This window comes from Vanessa atalanta, chromosome 14, assembly GCF_905147765.1.
Source record: "Vanessa atalanta chromosome 14, ilVanAtal1.2, whole genome shotgun sequence".
NCBI classification, from domain to species: Eukaryota; Metazoa; Arthropoda; class Insecta; order Lepidoptera; family Nymphalidae; genus Vanessa; species Vanessa atalanta.
The window spans coordinates 7,033,265-7,059,872 of NC_061884.1; the positions used below are offsets into that span (position 1 = coordinate 7,033,265).

At 31.1% G+C, this 26,608-nt stretch overlaps 2 protein-coding genes across 2 annotated transcripts; both read right to left on the reverse strand.

Annotated features, from left to right (window-relative positions):
• Window positions 1-620: 620 nt before the first annotated feature.
• On the reverse strand, window positions 621-20,583 carry LOC125068995. Its single transcript, XM_047678400.1, has 13 exons — window positions 20,567-20,583; window positions 14,572-14,605; window positions 14,350-14,496; window positions 14,165-14,212; window positions 8,364-8,505; window positions 7,561-7,644; window positions 6,279-6,412; window positions 5,741-5,877; window positions 4,051-4,205; window positions 3,293-3,371; window positions 2,699-2,861; window positions 1,651-1,804; window positions 621-799 (listed from the first exon to the last, which is right to left on the reverse strand). The coding sequence occupies exons 1-13, from the start codon at window positions 20,581-20,583 to the stop codon at window positions 621-623; spliced, it is 1,473 nt and encodes a 490-aa protein (XP_047534356.1).
• An 800-nt stretch (window positions 20,584-21,383) lies between these two features.
• Window positions 21,384-24,732, reverse strand: LOC125068845. Its single transcript, XM_047678178.1, has 5 exons — window positions 24,706-24,732; window positions 24,200-24,372; window positions 23,868-23,984; window positions 21,644-21,801; window positions 21,384-21,503 (listed from the first exon to the last, which is right to left on the reverse strand). The coding sequence occupies exons 2-5, from the start codon at window positions 24,368-24,370 to the stop codon at window positions 21,407-21,409; spliced, it is 543 nt and encodes a 180-aa protein (XP_047534134.1). The 5' UTR covers window positions 24,371-24,372; window positions 24,706-24,732; the 3' UTR covers window positions 21,384-21,406.
• Window positions 24,733-26,608: the final 1,876 nt, after the last annotated feature.

The following is a 26,608-nucleotide window of genomic DNA, read 5'->3' on the forward strand; positions in this document are numbered from 1 at the left end:
GTATTTTATGTATTTTAAATAAATATGTTGTTTCGTAAAAAGGTTTTTAATTTAAAATAAAAAAAAAAATTAAGTTGCTTAAAATTCTTAATTTATATAAATTCTTAAAATATTATTTACAATTTGTTCTCGTGGCGTCTTATATCTAGTGTTAAATATAGCTTAATGATAAAAATTAAATTACCTATATAATATTTTTTACGGACACATTACAGTTATCACAATGTTGAGGATAAATAAGGAGGCAAAAAGGAGGAGATGCATTTTCTTCGATAAAAATAAAAATCCTCACAATTTGTCATTTAAAAAGTTTCATAGCAATATATACTTAATAATTGAATTTCCAAACAATGACACTTTCCAAATCTCCGTCGTCACCTAGTCTGAAATATGTCGGTCTGTCACACCCATCATGTAAAACCACATTTCGAATTTGTTAAAACTAAAAGCATTAACTCCAAGCACACATTACATACATATAAATAACTGTTTTACTTTTTTTGTAAAAAGATACCAAAAAATAGTGTTCAATGTTCGGTTACTTTTCCGGACGTATCGCATACACTCACTCATGACATACAATATTATAATCTCATTATTATTGGTAATAAATATGAAAGCTATTTGATCCGTCCCTTGTGAGGAACATATGCATGTATTGGCTGGCTGCGTTGCCGGTCGCGCCGCCAGCCGCGTGCGGCAACCAGTAACCCTGCTAGCAACGCTACCACCAACACCACGCAGGACACTATCATCGCCGATAATGAGGATGTCTTCATGCAGGTCTGTCCTTCTATCGCTGCAAAATACATTTATTATTTAACATTGATGTTTAATGTTTGGATTTTTAGCCACCTGATGGTTCGAGGTCACCACCGCCTATAGACCTTGGCGCCGTAGGGAATTATAGCGCCATTCATAACATCGCCAATAGGCCACAGACCTTGAAGTAAGATGTCGTGACCCTTATGAATGCCTGTAGTTACACTGGTTCAAAATGAAATAGAAAAGTATCTGTCGGCAAAATATTTAATGATTGGGTAGTAGCTACCTAGATGGAAGAAGCAGGATAGAAAATAACAAGAGAAAAGAAGATAATTTTTCCATAAGAGTATAATTATAATGAGGTTTCAATCGCCGAAGATATTGCGTCAAATACGATGAACTCACACAAAAACATTCGAATTTAGAACGATCTTGTCGCATGAAATATGAATTTCAAAAACACATTTACAATACAAATACCAAGTGTATATCCACCAATTCGCAGTGGGTCAATGGATGAAGTGCAAGCTTTTTTCGTAAAGGCAAGGTGAGGAAGCCAATGCCCGGCTACTTGGTAGGACTTGTGCAAGTCCGTCTGGGTAGGTACCACTCGCTCATCAAATATTTTACCGCTAAACAACAGTACTCAGATTGTTGTGTTCCGGTGTGAAGGGTGAGTAAGTCAGTGTAACTATAGGCACAAGGGATATAACATCTTAATCCTCAAGGTTGGTGGCGTATTGGCGATGTAGGCGTTAGTGACCACTTACCATCAGGTGGCCCATGTGCTCGTCCGCCAACCGTTACCATAAAAAAACAGCTTATAGCTATTACTGTGTACTGTTATACTATAGAAAACCCAAGTATACATGTACTGGTGCTCACCGGCCACAGTGTCGTCCTCCTCCCCCTCCTGCAGCACGCGCAGCGACTGGAAGAGCGAGATGTTCTCGGACAGCCGCGGCGCCACGCTCGCCGTCTCCGTGTCGGCGGACCGACGACGCACGCTCTTCATATTACGCCAGTGACAAGGCTGTGACTGAAACATTTCCATAAATAAAATATACTAAATGCTAAAAAGTTTATTATATTATAAGTAAGAATCAATCTCATTTTTATCTGTTTTACGTAATATTATTTAATGATATTCGTATGGTTACAAATAATCATAATTTAGCGTGTTTATTAGAGTTCTCTCTAGGGATAGGTTACAATAATTTATCTTTGATATATATATGTATACATATTCATAAAACGCCTACGACTTTCGAGTGAGAATCGAATCGTTGATAAACAGGGCAATCGTATCATATTAATCGGTCATTAACTAAACTATTTTTTTTTTCTTTTCGTGGTTAAAATGCTCGAAACGCAATAATTTAATTTTTTCAAGCTTCTTCATGGCCTGCACAATCTCCACCTGCCGTTTTCGATCTACGACATGCGCAATAGAGCATGGCATTACTTTTATTCGTTGAAACGGAACTCAATTTAAATGCATAAATAAAACACGAAAAAATCTCACTCTGTTTTTTATATTTGTTTACAAAATTAAACTAAGTAGACTTAAACCAAATTTACTGTTTTTGCCGATATATATTGTTGGACTTTTGTTTCCGATGCACCGACAAGGCCCAGTAGTTAAAGAGAGTAAAATTTAATCGAAAGTATAACACAAATTGAATTTACTGTCCTTTATTTATTATATAAATTACTCATTCTATACGTGCCCTATAACTCTATCGACTATCTCGCATTTTCGGAGTGAGTTTAAACCAGCTCAAACTATCTCCTCTAGAGGAGAGGAAGCAAACAGTCTGATATTAAGTTGTCACAATTTTATTATAGATTTATTATAAAGTACGAAAAATTATATTGTAATAATTTTTCATCAACATAAATTCATAAAAATATTCGTCGTCAAAGCACTTACTGGACATCTTCCATGGCACATTCTGACATCACACTCAATGTAGAGAGCCGGCGAGCCCGTGAAGCGAAACGTCTTCATATACGCGTACACCTGCGTCTCGAACACGCCCGACTCCGACCACGAGCCGCGGAACCGTGAGATTAGCTTGTCATCCACTGGACAGCTGCTCGTAAGGGAATGATATTAAACATTATAAAAAAAGCAATATAGCAAGTCTCTAAATTATAAGTTTAAATAAAATAAATGTTTTTTTTTTTTTTATATCTTATGTTACTGTTAATAAATTATGAGACCACATCAGTCTGGTAATAATAATGGAAGTTAAATTAAAGGTTATTTTTAAATATTCCAATTAATGTTTCAACATGCTTATGTGTAACATATATTCCGAATGAAATATAACTACATATATATTTTAAAAGAGGCGAGACAACCCGCTTGGACAACATTTGGATCTTGATCAAAAAATTGCGGATAGATGGTATATATTTAACAGATAATATAGAACACGAAGCATTTACTTCCCAAAAATAGTTTTTATTAAAACTCTGTTTTCTTAAAATAACTCGCATGAAGATATATAACAATACTCACCCATATTCATCTATGAGTTGAATCCTCTTCGCGGCTCCGTTGTGCGCAAAGCAATCGTTAACGACAATGTCGAAACCATCTACAATTAAAAATGTACTTCACGTAATTATACTGACACACTTATTTAATCGGGACGATGGCTTCAAGCTATTTCCTATGAAGAGATCAATGACCTTTCGATCGAAAATCTGTGAATTAAAATAGGAAGCAAACACGCGATCGGTCACCGTTAATTTTCTGCCCTTGTTCGTTACGGTAAATAATTGAGCATCGGTCGTAATCGTTCTGATAAATTAAATAAAATCTTTTTATCAGAATAGCGTGTAAAATGCAATTTTTATATGTTAATAGAAAGTAGAAAACATTTATAATCTATGCAAGAGCCAAATATTTTAGAATGTTCTTTTATTTTATATTACTCTTTAACAATAAAATTATTTTGCTTATAAATTATTGGATACTAGATTTTTTATTCTCTTTGACTTTCTTTTTTTAAATCCTTTGATCGATTCCCAGAACGTCGAATTGTAATAATAAAATTGCTTGTATGCCTTACTTGATCGAAATCCATTGTACTACTTCATTTAAAATACAATTATCACCTTGTTAGTTATGTCACTTATAAATATAAAAGTATCTCAATTGTTTGATATACTTGTACTATATACAGCTGTTTTATATATGTACAGTTATAAATTGCTATTTTGAAATGAAATTGAATCTCGAACAGTGATTATTGACATTCATGTAAATCTTACCATATGCACTCCTCATATATATCAGCAGGGTGAGAGGGTCGCCCACCCGCACTGGGCCGGTGACGCGCGCACCGGTTGCGCCGTATCCGGAACGAATCTCCATATAGCACTCCGGCGGTTGCAATGTGAATACAACAGGATTACCCGTTGCTACTCTGAAGAAAAAGAAAAATTCACATAAAACATTACATTATTTAACTATCAGAATATATAATGTAACGTATGAACATTTGCATAATTGATAGGGTCATATGCATATTCGGAATAAAATGTTGTATATATAAACTTCACTTAAATACCTCTGAAGAAATATCGATGTCGATGTACCCATAAAATGAATCGTTTGTGTTTTTCCCTAATTATACATATCTATGCTAAACAACAAAAAGTGCCCCAAAAAAGGTATTATATATAATTTTAAATGAAAGATAGTGATAGAATTGATGTTTACGGATATTGCAGGAGAAAATTCCGGTCAATATTTCAATATTGTCTTTCCCGACGATAGCATCTGAGGGAGTATCTTTGTATTCACATACATAACTTCATTGCGTTTCCTTCTCTTTTTAAAAGAATATTAAAATGTTCAAATTGTACAAAGTCTGTACAATGATACCAGTAAATTATTAAAGGTAAGTCATAAAGTCGTCTACAAATTAATTATCAACTTAAAATTTTAATTGAATATAAAATTTTTGTTTTTCTTTTTATTAACGCGAAATTAGAAACAAATTAATAATGCATTCATATACATAAGAATTATTAACATCAAGGCCTTAACTATATAAAAATAAGAATTGAAATAAAAAAAAAAAAATCTATTTCAATACGTTCAAGTTTGTAATTTACGAATTTTTAAACATGAAGTTTATTGCAAACTTTCGAAATACATCTAACACTTAAGTCACATTTAAATTACTAATTTATTGCTATTAAAAATTTTTAATACGTCAAATTACGATGTAATCTTATTTACGAGATTGTCAATACAAATAATTTTACGGTTCAATAGATTTATACGCAAATCTTCTCACGCTTTCATTGCGATTACATGCGTTGTTCCATTACATTTTTTCTCATTAGACGTGATCTCTGGCCTTTTTTATAAATTTTTGATTTGGTTAAAATATATTGCTATTATATGCAGGTCTAATTCAGTACCGAGAAAAAAATCAGTTTTATAATAAACAAAACCGTTTTTATTGACTTGATTGTTACCGTATTTCAGTTAAAATTATTAGTTAACTAAACTAGCAGTATTTTTTTTTAATTATGCTAAGACGTCATATTCCAAGGGATAATCTATATCTCTATTTATTTTATATTTGTTTTTCAATCTGTGTTTGTTATAAGTGCCTATATAAGTACATCTTCGTGAATAAATTTAATCAAAAGATACACGTCTAAGGTATCTAGATAACCAAACATTTAAAATTGATGTAATTAATAACATAATTTATTGCACGACCATCGAAAAATGCCTAACTTAACACTTCTCCTTTTAAGAGGAAGATTCGGTACTTATTTCACGGACGCTCCAATATGATACTTCATAATGATTCCTTGACAACCGATCATAAAATGAATTATTAACACAAATTGATAAGTGCTTGACCGAGTTTGAAATTTGAACTTCGGTTAACAATGGAGCATATCACAAGTTTATTAAAAAAAAATTAAAATTACTTACTCGACGTCTAAAAAGGGAAACGTGACAGTCTTCCAAAAGTCGTATCCATATTCACACGTCACCTTGAAGTGTTCGTCGAGTTCCTCCTCGATTAGAGAATTGTACTGCACGGTAATTGTGTTCCACATCAGATTCTTCTGTTGAAATTTTTTACATCAAATATAAAACGTGTATAAATAGACTTTTGTAACAACCCGAACGTAAATACTTTGTTCGTGTTAATAATATTTGCCTGAAAAGACTTAGCTGAAAGTTTCTTTACTAAACTATGGATCAATAACACCAACTATTTAAGAAAGCTGACATCCAAATCAAAGGTTATATAGGTTGGGAACTATTCATCTTTAAAATTGTTCAAGAACATATTAGCCTTGTATTGTAAATTGTAAGTAGCGTGCATGAGATATTGTGGCTAGAACAAACGCACATTTATTCAAACTGTAAATTATGTTATAATTTTATAATAATATAAATATGATGTAATAATTTTTATTACGAAACCTATACATATGTATTAAGCAATTATGTTGATACTCACAGTCGGATGTTTCTTCGTGTCATCGTGCTGGCTGTTTCTTCCAAGAGTGCCACAACGATTCAGTTGTATGTAGAACTCGTAGTAGTCACGACCAGAACCGTTTATATACATGCAATCTGGATCGTACGAATAACCTGTGAACGTCGATTATGATAAGTAGCTTTTAAGAACACTATGAATGTGAACAAATAAAACTAAGGCATTCTATTTTCGAAAATTTAGAATTATCAACAATATAATAATAATAAATTATAGCGGAAAAAATATTTATTCCTCGAACGAAAGGGCAGCAAAACTGTAGCCATCCTCGTTATATATTTAAATCTGCCACTGATTAAATAATACGGCATATTAAACTTTGTTATTTGATTTCAGATTAATAACACAAACTGCACAAATATTTAATAAATATCTAAGATATCAGTGTAAATTCCATTCAATCAATTTGTAAATCTTATTAAGAAATGAACATGAAATGAAAATTTTACGGCTCTTTTTTCTAGTTTTGTGTTTGTAGGTAACCGAATTCTCTATCAATGAACATTACCATCAACAAATTGATTGTTTTGTATACGCATATCAACACTTGATGTCAATATAACGGATATTAAAAGGTGAATTGATTCGACATTTATTGGAATACTCTTTTTTATTTAGTAAATGTTTAATTAAATGAATCCAATACAAGTGGCAGAGAATGTATACCTAAAAAATACATATATAGCTACAGCAAATGAAAAAAATGGTGAAAACATCAGATGGAGCGTTCGATTCTTATTAGTACAAGTATGTACTCGTATATGTTTAAATACCAAGTCGATACTAAGACTTTATTAATAAGACAATTAGTTTTTAGTCTTGTTAACCTATTAATACTCTATCTACCTATTAATTACTGTAAGGATATCCGGCACAGACTCCTCACATATAGACTTCAGACTCACTGTCAAATAATATAGTTACTGTTTAATCAAATATATTAAGATGATAATTACTTTATATCAAGCTCTCTCCACTATTGTACAATCGATACGCATTAAGTAAGCTTACAATAGTAGTAATACAAGTAACAAGATTTTATCCTTGATATTACAAAACTATCATTTTGTCTTTACTAGTGGTCAAACGACACTCTAATCTACTAACATCAAAAACATTTATCTCTACTGCAATATCAAATACTTAATTATCTTACAGTTGAATATGTCAGTTATATTTGAAATACAATGGTTTTATTTGAATTTTATTTATAAGTTTTAATATTAAAGACCGTTTTACTTACCGGCTGAATAAACAAGTCCATTAAATGATCCATTGAAGCCAACCCTTATCTTCATAAAGTCATCTTGACATTCTGCTTCAATATCTGTATCAAAAATGTGACTTATTTAACGAGAATACGTTCATCTTAAAAAAGAACAACAGTATTAATTGTAATAAAAGACGCGTGTAGATTTCAAAGGTTGATATGAGACGTAAACGTCCTAGCAAGAATTTAGAATATTTATTCTATTCTTATACAAAGTTTTTTTTTTTTTAATGTTTAAGTCGTGAACATAACTTATTTTCCCGTAAAAAAGATAGATTAAAGATTGAGCAAGGAAGACGGTTAGTGCGTGCGTCTATTGATAGCATCAAAATTTGTCCGGTTTTGCAAAACAAACATAATAGTTCGCATGTATGGGAAATCCGCTGTTTACAAATTGGTCACACATTAAACTATTTTTTGTAGTTTAACAATTTCGATATTATCATGTAGGTTAACGGTAATTCAGTTATGTATGAAAATGAAACTATACGTTGAAACAGAATCGGAAGTTATATTATGTGTATGCAACGATATCTAGGCATAGGCTAGATCGAGACTAGGCTAAGGATCAGGCTTTCTATTAAGGATATGACAAATATAATTAATATAAAAGCGAAAAGATAAAAGAAAATTTGCCTAGACTGGTGTGCCTGGTGTCAATAAACATGAGAGAATTACGTTTTTTTTTATCTATAAGTGATTTTCAAATACAATTATTTCATGGATGGATAACGCATTTAATTCGTTTTTTTTTTTGCATTACTAAACAATCGTACATTGTACTCTGCTGCCATTTGTCCGATGTCGCCTGTACTCTCGTTCCCAAGCAGGAGGTTCTCGCCAGCTTGAATCCACTGCGGGAGAACGTGGTTTGATGCTAACTGGAATATAACCATTCTTATCTGACAGGAATACGACCTGAGAAAAAAAAAGTGTTACATGATTATGTTTTTAATGATCAGCTAATATCAAGAGAAACCAGCCTAAGCAGAACTTATTATAGTGGACAAATGTGTGCGCAAATATAGGTGCACATTACCTGACTCTCATAGTCCGATGAGACGGCAAATCTAACACGATCGGAAAGGGTTCAGGTACGGGTGTAACGGCTTTACGTGCTTACCTAGTATTTTTGGATCCATATTGGAAACATTCAAAAACTTTTTATCAGCCCGAACTGGGGTTTGAACCCAGGACCTCGGGATCTGCTGTCTTATATCTGGCTACTCCACAACGAGGCTGTCTTTGTTAAATATATCTGTTAAGAATATATCAAAACATAAAAAAATAGTAAAATTGTCTATGTCTAAATCTGATCGGCTTTGATTAGTAAATATCCATTATAATTGACAGTGGACTGTAACCTGATATGGAAGAGTAGGGACTATGCTAATATTGTAGAAACATACTAAAGGGATTTTCGCACTGTAAAATATAAATAGCACGAAATAACTCAAATTTTGAAGAATGACTACAGTTTCGATGTCTCAAGCTTTATACTCGTGTAATTTACCATAAACACTACAAACATATCCAAAATACAATCGAGTAGAATCGACTTCAAAACATCCAGAAGAATTTAGAATTTTAATTCTAAGAGCTGGCCGGCCATTTTTCGTCACATTACATATTTCAGGTGCTATATGCTGATGTTATCGATGGTTAATGCCTTAAATTAAAAAGTTTTAGAACTTAGACTTTTAGAACTCCCATTGTTTCAGATAGAACGATTTTTTTGCCGAAAGTCACATAGCATTATAATTAATACGCTATACATTAGGTCATTGCCTCAGTGTTTTATAACCTTAACTTTTCAAATAATTTGCATTAAGAATTATGAATATATTTCCTTTCATAATTATCAAGTGAACACGGATACTCGTCTTGTTAAGGTAAGATTTTTAACGCGTACAGCCGTACACTCCGGCAAACGCGACTTCGTCTGCATTTGATAATCATACATGTGTACAACTTCCTACGAGAATCGCTACTTAAATTAGTAACATAACATTGACCTAAAAAGTTTTCGAAAGTAAAGCCGTTAGATAAATACGATAAGTGATATAAAATTTTACTATTAAGATCAGTTAGTTTTTCTATTAAAGAAAAAAATCAAAGTATTGAATTACCGTCGTTAATGCACCATTTCACAGTCACGACCCCATGAAAGTTTTGCACAAAAAATTATTATCGAAGATTGTAAGACAAAGTGTGCCAGGGCGGTTCGCACGCCGCAGCCGCTGCACGCATTATGAAAATTGGGCCAGTGGACTGCCGCAGCAGTACTTACGTTCCGTCGCTACACTACTCCAGCAAATTGGTTTCGATACAAAAAAATAAATCTATTCATCTGCAGGTACAAATTAGACAAATTGGGAGCGTGACAGCTTATATTATTGAATCATCGCGTCCTATAGCAAACAATTGTCTGAAATACTTAAAATATTCAGTTTAACCTTTTTAGAGCGTTGTAAGAATGTTAACTACTAGATTTCAGTTTGTTACTACTTTCGTGAAATATATATTTCTAAAAAATATTTAAAGTTATAGCTTGCTAAATTATCTTAAATTAATTTAGATACTATCGCGAGTGACTTTAAGAGTAATAAAATATTACCATACAAAAACATGTTTACAAATGCTTAGTAGTATAATAATTACATGTCTTACACGATTAAACTGATTTTTAACTTTTAATTTTGTTTTCATTTAGCAGTCCATTAAAACGAAACCAATTTATTTCTTTACAATTTCATGGGAAGGGTAATAATGTAGGGCAAACAAAATGCGTCCACGCTTATGGTGGCGTGCAATGTGAGTCGAGTAACTGACAATCACACGCTGCCGACGGGTCAGAGATGGCTATCTTAACAATGTTTGCAATGATCAACTTACTATGACAGACGCTTCTCACGAGCCCATAGTGTTAATCTAATCAAACTCGCAAAATCTTCAACTATCAAGGAACTTTTACAGATCAGCGATTACTTACAACTTGTTAGTCATATCTGTTCAAATTACGATGTAATTATCTGTCTATCTCAGAATTAAAATGAACTTTCATTATATTCACATGGAGGTATAAGGAGATCAACTTTGTTTGTTTGTCTATTTATGGGACTGACATACTATGATAGATTATACTTTCAAGACTACATAATACGCTGTGTTTTTTTATTTATTTTTTTTATTTTATGTCCGTGTAGTCAGAGAGAAAATTGTTATTCCTTGCGATCAAGCGAACTTTACCAAACCTAAAACTAAATGGATATTAGGAACTATTTATTTTTAATAAGTTTCTTTTTTATATATAGACAATTTTTAAAAAACATGAAAAATTAAAATAATTTTAATCATAACTTTAAAGGTTTATCTCTTAGATTGATCGTAAATCAATTGGCTCGATGCTGATATTATTATAATATTTGTTTATATTTCATTATTTTAAATCCACATTATTTTCCTAAATTTAAAAAAAAAAGTTAATGTGACATTTATAAAAAAACCAGTATTCCAAGAAGTGATATAATTATCAAAAATGAATTTAATTCATAAGTAGATAATTGTTTAATATCAATTAACATTAATTTTAACTACTGGACGGAACATAACATCATAACTAAATGAGATGAGAGAGGCCCTTCGCAATGTTATTGTACTTATTGCATAAAACAACCGCTGGCCTCTTGTTCGCTACATGTATAGGTTGGGCAATGGATGCGTGGACCATCCTCCCTCAAGCATAAAATATACTATAACATTTGTTGATTTTATTCCATTGTTATCTGATATATATTTCAATGTTGAGTTAAGTAATAAGCTACTTGATTTCCAAATTCTAAGCCTTATTCATTTACTTTAGCGTAACTTACTTAAAGTTTTACGTAACTCAATTAAAAATATATGCATTATATATTTAATTATTTATTTCAATCAATTAACTATAATATATAATCTGGTAATCTAATTTCCTTTCATTAGTAGGATTTTAAATATCTTTTGAATAGTCATTTGACAAGATGGAATTGAATTTAAAGATACCACCGGCGTATACTTACGTACGTACGTACGAACTTAGGACTTACTCTCTACGTATTATATATTTAGCATGTATAGATATTCTTTTAATTAAAAAATTAATATTGAATAGCATTTTAACATTGAAACAATTCATAAGATTTATGTTAATATTTTTTTATCGAAAGTTATACAAGTTTACAAAAATATAACAACTTGAAAAAATTGTTGACAATCACTGTTTGCTTGATTTATGGAAATGGTAATGTCAATTGTTAGCGACACTTTGCAGTACAGTAAAATACTTTACTCAATTTGCGCTATGAAACCGCTATATTGGAATTGTAGAGCAAACCGCGAAATTCCGAGATATTTCCATTTTAAAAGTGAGAGTATATCCGTAAACTTCACACAATTTACACTTTTTTTCTTATTTTTTTAAATTTCAGGTAATTTTGGCCCGTCACAGAGTGAATCACATAAAAAAATTAAGCTTTTAAATTTATGTCGAGTGTGCGTGAAATGAATGATTCTTTTAACCTGATTTCGAATATTACGTTTTTACTTTTTTATATATAAGTTTCTAATATATTGAAACTTATAATATTTTTAGAAAGTACAAAAAATAGACAAACTACAGTATTATATGGTTGCCTGATTTTAATTTAGAAATATTTATTAGATAAGATTTACTTCTGTTACCGTTTTTTATGGTTTGCCTTATGATAAAACAAATTGTAATTCAATAAAACAAAAGATGTAGTCTTTTGTTTCATTATTATATAAGTGGTCTGGCCACTATCACTTATCGACGTTGGCGTTGTAAGAAATTAGCCTTATTTCTCCAATTTCGGGAAATAAGAAGTTATGACCCTTATGCCTGTAATTTTACTTACTTACTCACCATTTAAACCGAAACAACACAATATTAAGCATTGCCGTTTGGTAGTAGAATATGTGACGAGTGGGTGGTACCAACATAGGCTTGGATAAAGGGTTACCACCAACTGAAATATATTAAAGCACTACTAATAATATATTAAAAAGAAAGACTTGAAAAAGAAGAAGAAGAAAGACCGCAAAAAATGTAGTTAAATCGATCGTCGGCTTGCTCTGTAGAAGCAGCCTTTTTATACAATAATAGTCATTGACATTGAGCCACATAGCAAGATGTTTGGTAAGACGTTAATAAAAGAGCGCTGCTATGTATTTATGCAGCGAGATGGTTCATTGTTCTAACGAGTGTTATACATCTTTTACATTCATTCAAGGTTGTATTGTATGGAGATATACACATATTAGCCGTGAAGCTTTATAGAAAAGTACCGCGCAAGACACAATTATTCTAGATAGTCAATTAATCACTATAACATTTTTACGGTGTCTATAAAAGACATTTTTTACTTTGTTAATAGATTCTTTGTTCTTTAAACTCAAACCGTTCACATTTTTTTATGACAAGCTAGGATATAATTCAATAGTAAATTAACAAAAAAAAACATCTTGTCAAACTGTTGTAAAACTTGCGACAAGTCTAATTAGACATCGAGCTTCTTTTATCTTATTCAAAAACTGACATGTTCAATACGTGCTCAATAAGTGCAGAGATAAACTGCCGCAGAATGTGAGTTAAAAATCAGACATTCATTAATGAATAACGCGCGAAAACATCGTGAAGAAACGTGCATGTGCTAAATAATGTTCTGCCACACATGAAAACTTAATGGAATAAGCCTTCTCATTAACTGGAAGGAAATATTTCTCCTGTAGACAGTTTACATTTTAGGGCACATAGGTTATGTTTCAAAACTAATATTAAATATTTAATATCACTATAAAAAGTTTTATTTTAGAGATGAAAATTATAAAATATTAATACTTTTCCTTAACACATATATTTCATTTAATTATTCAAGTTCGAGAAATTAACTACATGACAATCAAAACTTTGTAGTACTCAAAGTAAAACTTTACACCTTTATAATAAATATTTGTTAAGCACCGGTATTAACTACGACCTAAACCTCTCGAGTAGAGAGGTAAAAAAATTATTACCAGAAAAAGCATTCACAAGTAACGTCCGTAAAATATGATCAATACGATATAAAGAAGTATCAGAATTACACTGTGCGACCCCAAATAACCTCCTAAAACGTATAGCACGAAGAGCATTTTTAGAAGATATTTAATATATAAATGTATAATTATCTCTCCTGGTATATACCCTACTCTACTCTAACATCGCCTTTTGGCGTAATGTCAAATATTATATATACTACTATCTATTCTAATCAAAGACAATGAGATTTAGACATAGACAATTTTACTAAATTTTACAAATATGATTTATATTCCTAACAATATAGTCACTTCTACAGATCTCACTTGCTATAATTTCACACGTATTCGTTTATTTATTAATTTGATATTTTAAATTAAACTGTTTGAATCATATCTGCATTCATTTTCGTACCTGTCGTAATGTTGATATCCCAAAATTTTACAAACACATTTTCAATTATGTTGTATCAAAATACTTAAAAAAAATACAATTACTTACTGGATCCTGTTCACTGCCGTCCGATTTAAGTGCCTCTCTCGTTTCATTCTGTTAAATGAACATTGAAGTATAATAGCTAATAAAAAAACAATTTCGTAACACTTTTGTGTAGAATTATAAAGATATCAAACGTTAAATTATAGAATGTCAGAATGATTTTATTAAATAATAATTATAGTTATTACCTTGCTAGTAGCGATCAAGGAAGGTGGGTCATCTCCAGAACCCTCGTTTAGTTCAGCTGATTCAAGAGAACTGAATGACTCTGTTGACAGCTCCGCGGATTCCGCTGAAGAGTCTAAGCGTGTGTGAGGCGTAATGGTGTGCACTACCTTTAGAAGAATTATAATAATATATTTTAGGATTATAGTATAAATTAAAACTGTAAATTATTGATTCTTTCTTACATGTAAAATGCAGAATCCCCAAATTATTATTAATCTGGAACAACACAAACATATATGATATTAGGGTAAAATAATTAAATTATATTAAACTACACATATCATAAATAAATTAATCTTGTATAATTTATCTGCTCTGTGGTGAAGGAAAATATCGTTAGCGCCGGCCGCGCAGTGTAACCGACATAGGAGCACTAAACCTGCTCCTTAAAAGAGAACCCTTGCAGGAAGAATGGGCAATATCAGCCTCATAACTGATACTTTTACTTTGTACGAATAAATATTTTTTTTTTTAAATCAAACGTAATGTAATCATATTACTTAGTATTTCACGTAAAATCAAGATAACCAATAAAAGTCGAGCTCGTACCGTGATAGTATCATTGTTTTGACTATAATAGATGTAATGATGGGTCAAAAGACACGGCAGAGTAATGACAGGGCTGAAGATTGAACCAAGGGAATCAATATCGGCGTCATTACCGTGGACTGTGATCTATGAAATTGTTTTACCAGAGCGGTAGCTACAGTGATTCAATTCTGATCGTAATGATTATCCTAATAAAAATACACAAAGAACAAGCCCTAACCTAATCACATTATTAGAAAATCAAATATCTATTGGATAGGGAATGATTTTAATACTCAAAGTGTAGAAGAAAGCTTCTTCAAATTCAATATTACAAATTCCATTGTATTTTTTCTTTTGGTTCTAAATAAAACCAAAAGACGTACGTAATACGTAATAAAAAAAAGTAATTTAAAACGGTACATGATCAAGGTATACATTTCAATGTACATAAAAGTAAAAAGAAACTGTAAACGTTGTAAAAAATGCGTCCTGGTGGCTGTTAACATAGAACAAAAATTTCGCTCGGACATTTTTTTAAACTATTCAATAAAAGTAATTGAATAATCAATCTTTTCAATCAATTATTGACATATAACATTATCTAATTTTCCACATGATTGCCTTCATCTCATTAGGTTAGTCTCACTTCTTAGTCTCACCACTATTTGATGTATCTCAGACACACAGTCAGTGACCTGTGATGTCTATTGAAGCATAGCCTTTGTGTCCTTAACAGTATCGCATTGACTAAATGTAATTAACAAGATAAAACATGCTAACGGATGTATTTAAATTGAATTCCTATATTTAAAAGATTGATCGGTAAAAAAGTCCTTAAATAGTTACCGTAAATTTTTGCACCGTTTTTGTTTTCCCAAATAAAATAAATTAATTAGTAATAAAAAAGTATAGTAAAAAACATAAGCCCGTAAGTGTCCCGCTATTGGGCTATGGCCTACTAAGAAGACCAGACTTTAGGCCTCAAAGCCTTCCCTAACCTTCTAAATACATTTAATATTAGAAGGTTTGTAATTTACATCACGCTGCTTTAATACGGGTCGTTGAATAATTAGTGCACACCTCTACCTCTGCATAATCTACCTTTGCATTGTTTTCCCTGAATAAAATACTAATCTACAATTTTCTTTAATATACAATACTTAATAGATTTCATCAAAATATTGTAATTAATAGTATCAAATAGTTTTGAACGGCTCAGTTATAATGGCTCTGTTCGTGAACACGATCTGGCTTACCCGTTATCGATGGTAAAACGACATGGTGTAATTTTCAATTTCTATTCGAGATCCACTTGTTTATGGTATTGCTTACGCTTGATCTATTGTATTCGTTTTCGTTATCGAACGGTAAAAAAGTTAACTTTAACTTATTTTAATTCAAATAGTAAGAAAAATGTTTTTATTTTTATTTGAATTAAACAATTAATAATGTTGTACGTAATCTTGCAACCGACTGTAAACTAGTTTCTTTTCCATTAAACTGATTGTAATTTTTCACCCAATTTCAGTACCCATTTGTGACGAGATAAAATCATACAAGATTGTATCGATGTATTGTATTATTGTGTTCTGTACCTAAAATAGAAATCACACTTTTTCAAAATGTTTTACAAAAATCTATTTAATTTATGACAACTATTGCAAGACAGATTAAATTTGTTTTCTACACTTTTCCCGCGCTTTTACTCGTTCGCATAGACTTCATGCTACTTGTTCGTTCGAAATAAAGAACTATTTGTTACATCTCAAACTATACTTGTGCAAAAACATCGATTGGTTAAAGCATCAATGTTTTGACCGTTGAAGCGTAAATGAGAACAAACAAAATTACTCAAAGTAAGTGTATTTGTTCTTTTGTTTAAAAATAAACTTTAAAATTTCTTAATATTTCTTATGTTAAGAAATTTAAATAACATTTTCTATGTAACGTTTTACAAACTACAAAATGATTCAATAGCCTTATATCACGACCTTGTATAACTTAAATGCATAAATAAAACATGTAACGGTGACTTTCTGTAAAACGGCGTCTGCGCATGCGACGTTACGCGCTCGTTTATGTCTTTTGTTCGGGCGGCGATTACGAGATTTTTACGCCCAATAAAGCATAGTTTGAAAATTATTTTGATGAGATATATTGAGAACGAACTGCTGAGACCAAAACTCTATACTTAGACTCATTATTCATGATCAGATTTCAATTACCCCTTAAGAACTTTATTTTCCAGAATATAAAGGAACTTAATAAATGTATATAAGGACAGTACACAGAGCTTATAAAACCGAGATATATTATGTGAATAAAATTTAATTTTACCTTATTTGTTAAAATTAGATAACGATTTTTTTAGGGTAATTATTGTGTTAATTAGTAAATCTTGTATAAAATATACAGGTACCATTCGTATGTACGTACTTATGGATACAATCATTGCCTGAACTCAATACATTAAATAAGGTCGGTACATTAAAAAAATGAAATAGTAAATCTAGAGTTTAATGGATCCACAGAATGTTTGAGACGGATTGAACGGAACTCTTTCATGGACAGGGTTACACTTTTATGATATACTGAAAACAGCAAATTTATTACATTTTTTATATTATATTATAATAGATAATGGAAATCGGCTTGGACAGGAAGTGACCTCGCACCGCTTCCTACAACATCTCTGTGGCCTCATTACTGCTTCCTCTCCGGACTCGAAATTATATGTAAGGTTATTAATTGTTATAATTGTTTGCTTATGCAATATTATTATCTTTAATGATATGAAAGATTTTAAGAAGTAATTTTAGATTATGAAAAGGTTAACTGTGTAATTGCTTGGCAAAATCCGCAATAACCGACTGATTACATGTTATCAATGCGCTTAAATCTAATATCACTTTTATTTAATTTTTTTATATATTAAATTTTGGATTTCTGTTATTCAATGTATAATTAATATAGACAGATCAAAGTCTAAACTCATGCAGAACACTTTCATAAAAAAATAAATAGTTTTCAAAGTAAAGGATTTTCAATGTTGATAATATAATAAAAAATGTTGTAGGACCTACATCACATTACATTAGCAGCCTGTAAATTTCCCACTGCTGGGCTAAGGCCTCCTCTCCCTTTTGAGGAGAAGGTTTGGAGCATATTCCACCACGCTGCTCCAATGCGGGTTGGTGGAATTCACATGTGGCAGAATTTCGTTGAAATTAGACACATGCAGGTTTCCTCACTAAGTTTTCCTTCACCGCCGAGCACAAGATGAATTATAAACACAAATAAGGCACATGAAAATTCAGTGGTGCCTGCCTGGGTTTGAACCCGAAATCATCAGTTAAGATGCACGCGTTCTAACCACTGGGCCCTCTCGGGTCACAATAATGAAGGACCTACATACATCAAAATGGTTAATTACCTTAAGTAAATTTTGAATATTTCTCACAAAGATTTTGAGAATAGCTTGTAGATTAAAAAGGAGCTCATGTCCATCCAAACAGTCGTCTCTGTTATCCTTTTGATGATGACATATTATATGTATGTAATATTTTTTAGGAATGTAACTAATTAATCTAGCCCTATGAATCTTACGGACTTATTTATGAAATATTTAGATTGCATATTGTCATAAAATAAAAGAAATATTTCATATTTTATCTTCGTATTAATCAGATTCAAGGGACACTTTCACCCTAAGTTCTTCTGAGTGTAGCATTCTAGCGACGTTATGATTTACGTACAATAAACTTTTGTGACCATTTATTTATCCGTGAATGTCAAGAATGATGTAAGTCACTACTTCGGCCCCTATTGCAGCCCTTATATTATTCACTCTTGATGAGAAGTAACACCAGTTCCAAGAATTGAATGGATTATGGAAGTTCATAAAAGTCAACAGTTGTTTAGCATGATCAGCGTAAAAGTGACGACTATGATTTTGATCAAAGCCGGAACGCACCGTTAACGCACGCGTCGGGTCACATCAGACGCTTTACACTTTGTTTCCACGCCAGACTCATTATATTCTTACGTTATTCACCGTTCAAAATATTAACAATCCATTAATTACTAATGAATAAATAAAACTACACGCTAAATAGTTTTTAATGCAATGCATACAAATATAATAAATTGTGGAAAGTATAATAAGCATATTTAAAAAGAAAAAAACTTGTTACTGTACTATTTAAATCTTATACAATTATTGTTCCCACTATCATTACAGGCAGGCGTTGTCTGCCATATTTTATTCTAAAACCTTTCCCGAAATGCGCGGAATCTATTGATCTATTTTTTATATAGATTTTTTCTCAATAATTTTATATTATTTATTGAAAAATCTTTAGTAAAATAAGAAACAGTTTTTCGAAACGAAACATCTATGTACAACATTTAGATTAAGAACAAACATAAAAGAAAAAATTAGGCTTTCCTAAAGTTTAAATTCTTGGCTTTTCTTTACTACGATATGTTTGTATTAGGATATAAACCTTCCTCTTGAATCACTCTGTTTAATGATGAAAACCGCATTAAAATTCGTTGCAGAGTTTAAAAGGTCTAGGTGTAAAGGCAACGGGAATCGACTTAGTTTTAAACAATGTACAGTTTTAAAAGAAAAGTACTTTTCAAAAAAAGAAACCAAGGCAACCTAACAAAGACTAACCTAAGAAAATAAGATTTGATTACCATAAAACAGTTTACAAATAAACCACAAAGAAAGATTGAAACTGATTTTTATTTTATATCCAAATTATTATATTAAGAATTTGAGGAAGCAAATCATCGACGCCATTTATTCCATTGAAGCGTAGCGGGGTCACAGAACTAGTACAAACATAATTTTTCGCGGCAGCTTTATGCCTTTTAAACTCTATCTGACACCGCGCTTGAACATTTTTTTATCTGTGGAAATAAATATAAAATATATCTGTACCAGTATACGCGAAACTTTGACGAATTGCTTATGGTTTTTATTTTATTCGTAGATCACCTTGTAATAAAAAAATTGTTGGACTACAATACTCGGCAAAAGGCATAATCAATCGCCACTCAAACTATCAATTATTTTAGCACTTAGTTACTTGTTTTATTTTATGAGTTCAAGTGCAAAAATTGGTGTACATCACCACTTCCTACCTCCTAACTCCAGATAGTTTTTAGAATTCCTTGAATGAAAAGCCCATTGTTTTTCTAATAATCTGACTTGAGATTCGTACCTGGGACGTCGCGATCTGCAGCCTAACAAGCTAGGCACAGGACATAAAATAATTATAACCATACGTTATGTTAAATCCACGTTAATATAAAATATCACAATTATGTTCTTCAACCCATCGAAAATGTTTGTTTTTTTATAAATTACTATATCTTAATCAACTTTTTTGATAGATCTGCATTACAAAGATATATAAAAAAGTATTTATTATCCGATAAGATATAAGCACATTATTTCTTTATTTAATGAATATACATATATACTTTTGAATGGACAAGTAATATGCACTGTAACCGCTTTTATTTACATGTTTGTCAATTATCAAAATAATTAATAAAAAAAAAAGTTAAAAATGTGAATGACAATAATTTCAGTCACATTATAAAAAAAGTAAACAATAATCTTAATCCACTCACCTCATATTTGATACCATTTTGCACAAACGATGCACTCAGAGGCCGACACTTTTTGCCCTTGTGTCATTTAATTACACTCCACTCAAACAAAGACGAATAGCGTCAATAAAAAATATAGATCACTATATGAAAAACGCGAGAAAACTATCGGTAAGTTTAGGTATCGGTGAGTAAGTTCTCGGTACATGCGTCTCGGTCGGCGGTTGCCAGTGAAGTGGGCAATGTGCAAAGCAGCCTCCGTATCTCTTCAGCTAGTCAATGCTGCAATCTTCCACGAGTAGTTCTTACCTCAGTGGCACAAAGCCTCAATATATAAACGTACTTCATATATTCTGATACACTTATCTCGAAGTTATATTCGTTATATATAATTAATGATTTTGTATATCTTCATGTTGTCTAGGAGGTGATGAAATGGATGAAGGAATGAGTTCAAAATTTCAAACCTCTACAAACTTCTCATTAATTTTGGACATAAGTCCCAAGAATAAGGACATTCATATTATTTATTATATTATAGATACAAATACTGTACTGTTGAACGAGTTTAATTTACGTTTACACAAGGGACATAACATTTTAGCTCCCAGGGTTGATGGCGCATCGGCGATATAAGAAATGGTTAATATTTTTTACACCACCAATGTCTATGAGCGTCGGTGACCACATCCCATACCATCGGGTGGTCCATTTGCCCGCGTCGCCTAACCGAATACCTTTAAATTCTGATAAATCGTCACTTTCTTAAAATAAGCAATGGGAAAAAGAAAACAAGCGAAGATTAATAAAAATGTATTAAAGCAATGTCCTAACGTAATACAAAATTGCATTAATTTATCTTTAAAATACTCCAATGAAGCGTTCGAGTCTTATTATCAGGTTAAAGGCGACAAATATGGATGTAATAGTAACAACGCCTATTGTTATCTTCATTGCACTGCAAAAAGGAAAAATATATATCAACTTGAACTCAATTATTTATATTTTATAACCTTCAAAATTATGAATACTATTTGTATGTTTCAATTAGTGTTTTATATATAAGAGCAGTTATGGTTTAGCTTTGTTTTGACTAACCCATCAGCATTATGGAAGTACAAAGCGCTCCTCAAAGTGTAATAGATTAATTGCATGTAGCAGTAAATTAGGTAGTACAACGCCAGCGCAGTCGCGGTCACCGACAACTGAAGCAGTTGCACCAGCTCGGTCACAATTCGCCACGAACGACTATTTACCTTTAAAACATTATATATAATTATCATTCTTCATGGAAAACTTTCCATCGACTGAAATTACATTATGAAAATCAACTGTACACAAATCATCTTGTATATAATACTAAGGATTTTGTATCATTATTCATAATTTAACAGCCTGTGTTCTCTCAGTCCACATATCCCACGGGTGGACAAAAGCCTCATCTACTCTTAAAAAGAAGGTTAAAATTCATTTCAACGTGCTTAATTGCGGGTTCACAGTTTCGTCACGAATTTTTCGATGTTTCCTATTAACGCCGCGCAAGATTAATTATAAACATAAATTAAGCACATGAAAACTAATTGACACTTGCGCGGGTTAAAACCCCGTATCAATAGATCAAAATTCAAATTTTCCAGTGGACCAAATCGGTTCTCGCGATTCAGATAATAAATCAAAATATACTTTATTCGAGCAGAGTATTAAAACCATTCGTCATTTTACAACACTAACAAGCAACAATTTAAAACATTACAACTCAATTTAATCTATTCAAACGCTTGCAAAGGAATGCTACTTTAACAAATATCGCTTTGTGTAACTCCAACAAATATTACCTACATCCGAAAAGGAAGGAAACGTATAAATAACAATGTATATAAAACTTAATAAAATGGTACGATTGTATTTGATTTCAATTAAGATTAAAGTCGTTACTAGAATTTGAAATATTCAGCAAGTACGGAACTTATGCTGACTGCTTATACAGACTGTATGCTGGTCTTAACCTAGAGAGATTGGTATCACGAGTAAATTGTACAAACACTCGAATAGCCTTCCTTGGGTTCATCGAACAAGGTAGCCAAATTATACTTGCATATTCTGTATTGTTTGAAAACGAACAGATAATCAATTTGATTAATTTTATATGTTATTCATTTTAAGGTAATTACTTTTAATTATTCATATGTTTGAGAGGAATAATAATTTATTAATGATAGCCGTGAAGAAGATACATGTTATATGCACTCTATAGAACATATGGATCTTATCTGAAGACTGGGAGCTGAAATCTAGCAGTACCGAATATTTACATTAATATTACTATTATTTGTGTTTATTTTGTTCCATGACGCTGACTGAAAACATCATGATTCTGATGTATGGTGTATCCGCAATGGAACCGCCAGATGGAATAGAGTCATAACCTGCTAGTTACATATATACATATATATAAAATAGTTACTGATAATAATTATAATTTCACACAGCTTTTATTCGAAAATAGTAATTAACATGTGTTTAATAATTATATAGTAAGATTAGATTATAAAATTAATGATTTTTGGAAATTAATATTATAATGTCTGCGCTACACGTGCCAAGCATTACCTAGTCCGAAATAAACCTCAATAGAAAAGCATATAATACTTATATTGATATATTTAATTTTATATGTAATTTATTTTTAACAAAAACGTTACGATATATTTTTAACGTCAACAATAAACCTGATTAGATTAACATCAGTAGCATTACCTAAGTGATAGAATTTTTAATAACTTCTAGGAACATGCTATGGCGTCTGTAGCTGATAACTTGGTCACGATGCACATAGTGGCGATTTTATCATATTTCACGTATACATTTATGTTAGGTACATGTACTTACTTAGCAATAGATCTGATCTAAACATAAATATTTGAAAAAAAAAACGTTTTACAAACTATCCTGACTTGCAATGAACCACAGTTTCTCGAAATTAGATTTACTAGCGGTGTAGAAAACGCACACACGCAAATAAGTATTCATTTTATATATGTAGATACGTCTAGTACACATAAATAATATAATAATTTTGGTATTATTGTCCTTAAAAATAAATAAAATTATGTTAAATTGACTTACAAAAAAAAGGTATTAACTTTCCAAGCTGTTTTAGAGACAATGTATACGTATCCTATTTTTTTTCAATCGAATAATATTTTGATACAACTTTTTAAATCCAATAAAGTTAACCCTCTTTACCAAAGCAACGTCACTTTATCCTAATAATAGAAAATATTAAAAGATAAAATAAAAAGTATGAACGTAAAGAACTTACTTTTAATGATTGCTCTGCGCAAATTTCTGATGATTCTTCGCACAATCTCCCCAATTTAGTTGACGGGCAAGTTTGATGAACATGAGTGCAATATGCGGATATACAATTATTTCCTAGCTATGAATAAAAATAACGTTATTACTCTATATAATAAATAATAATAATAAATTAATGGAATCGTATCCAATAATTAATTCAATCGTCGTATCGTATTATTTCCTATTTTATTCTTGTTTCACATAAACTATGAAAAAATCTTTGTTTCTATATTTAATAAAAATAACTTAGATGTTGAAATGTCAAATTAAATCACACAATCAAAATCATATTACAGGGGTAATTGACTTCTTCTCTGCATGGTCTGGTGTCGGTGGTGGGGGTGGGGGAAACGAATCAAGAATCTGTTTCAATTTCTCGCTGGTCCGGAGACAGCCACAACGTCGCCGCCAGGTGTCTTCTTCCTGCTTATGACGTCGCAGTGTACGACTAGTCTCGGATTCCATTTCTATATAAATAGGAAAAGCAGTAATCGTTCTTATGTTAAAAAAATATAATACTTACATATATTAAAAACATACTGAGACATTACGGAATAAATTAATTTAATGAGGAAATTAGTATTTTGAAAACCTGCATAAATATTTTATGTGGTTTTTATTAAATTTAAATATTAAATACTTACTAACTTTTTGAATACGCTTAGAAAATAACATAATTCGTCTATTTATGACTTTTATAACACGGTTTTATTTAATTGAAAATTTTATTTAATGTTAAAATAATATTAAATTCTCATAATTTGACAATCGCAAATAATAAAATGATAGTAAGTACTTACTTTTTGTATTTATAGTTTAAAAAGGACGTAACACAAATATGAATTATATATTCGTTATTTTTTATTGATTTAACCCATTTAATTATCTATTTCTACAGTAATTTGAAATTAAATACGCGAAAAATCGACAGACATCATTCTTTACACCTAAATCATAAACATTGACAAAATCATTGTCAATTTTTTTTCAGATATTTTATGGCTAGCAAAATATATGAAAATATTTTTACATGCATCCATAATGTGCCACGATCATTGCCATATTAATAGTGACCTAATAAAAAATATAATTAAGAATTATATTACTAATTCTATGATTGGAATAAGATCTATTTAAGTTGTTTATTATTTATTTTGGTATCATTAAATATAAGCTCCTAAACATATTAACGAATCAATATTTTATAAATATATATTCAACGATCGATTTGAACTTTTTGTTTCACAAATGAGCTTTCATTATTTGATTCGATTACAGAACCTACCTTAGAGACGAGCCAGCTCGTTTATGTAACTTAAGTCTTTTCATAACTGCGAAGGCTTTACATTATTACTAGTACCTACTAAACGAAATTTTGCATAAAAGCATTACCTGTACCCTACACTTCTCACGGTCACCGAACACCAGAGCTGTGACAACGAGCGAATATACCGAAATGTATAGAAATTTTGATTTACCGCTAGGCGGTAACCGTTTGTAGCAGAAATATGAATAAGATGAAAACACGCACGACGGCAACCATTATGCACAAGGAATTAATTGCCGCAAATTAGCGACACTCTCCATTGTTGCGTTCGATAGTTTCTTGAACTTAATGATATAACCACATTTCTTTTTGAACATTAATGCTATTTCTATTCAAGAAGCAAATGATCTTTACGAAATCACCAGTAATTTATTACGTTCCTTTCAGCTTGGCATCACTTCAAGACAACCTATTTTAAAAGCGTATTCGTAGACAGATATTCACTTATACGAAATATAAAGATTTTTTGTAGTAGTGCCTGAAATAAAATACTCCTTTGTATAAATTGTAACGGAAATTATTGAGTGTAGTTATCTGCATTCTTCCCAATAATAAATTATAGGTTATTACATGACCATACATAAATATCACGTTATTGACCCTAACTATGTTTATTAGGTAATAAAGAAATTAAAATATATTTTATAATGCTCGTAAAAGACTAAAAGAGCTTTTTAGGTCACAAAGCACAGGTTTAAACTTTAGTGTGATGTATGACAATAATGCTTTCTCACGGTTTGAGTAAAACGTTAAATTATATCATATTTTAGCCGAAATACAACTAGGTTATGTCAGCAAAAAGCAAATGTAAGAAACAGTTTACTCAATTAATGTCACTATTTTTACATTTTGTGAATTTCATTCTAAATGTAGTTCATTGCATATAACAATTAATATCATAATAAAAAAATGCCTACTAAGTAGTTCAATTTAAAAAGAAATTTATAAAATTAAGATAATCACGGACTTGCAGATGAATCTCATCAGGGATTTAAAATGAAATTGAATTGTCCTGTACAAAATGACATCTCGTGTTATATGGCACGGAATTTATGAACGTCACAGGAATGGCACGGTACGACCACCTGACGCGTGTCGCGAATCGTGCGGTCGTTCACTCAGAAAAATATTTCAACAATTATTACACCCACTGACAACGTTTTAAAAAGTAAAGTTCCAGACAATTTAGATACGCACTATAAACATAATGCTGTATAAAAAAAGTGTTAGTTTTTATAATTTCAGATGAAAATTATTCGAATTTGTTATTTGTAAAATAAAATTTGCAAAAAAAACAACACAAAATATTCAGCAGATAAATAATCATATAAAAAATTAACATCGAAGTTAAATTTGAACAGACCACAAACAATGTT

Coding starts and splice junctions, on each gene's coding strand:
- LOC125068995 (XM_047678400.1), bottom strand. Junction 3,372..4,050: donor ATATATGAGGAGTGCATATG/GTAAGATTTACA, acceptor TTTTAATTGTAG/ATGGTTTCGACATTGTCGTT. Junction 2,862..3,292: donor CAACTCATAGATGAATATGG/GTGAGTATTGTT, acceptor CCTTACGAGCAG/CTGTCCAGTGGATGACAAGC.
- LOC125068845 (XM_047678178.1), bottom strand. CDS start 24,370: ATGGAATCCGAGACTAGTCGTACACTGCGACGTCATAAGCAGGAAGAA. Junction 21,802..23,867: donor GCGCAGAGCAATCATTAAAA/GTAAGTTCTTTA, acceptor AATGTTTTAAAG/GTAAATAGTCGTTCGTGGCG. Junction 21,504..21,643: donor TACTTCCATAATGCTGATGG/GTTAGTCAAAAC, acceptor TCCTTTTTGCAG/TGCAATGAAGATAACAATAG.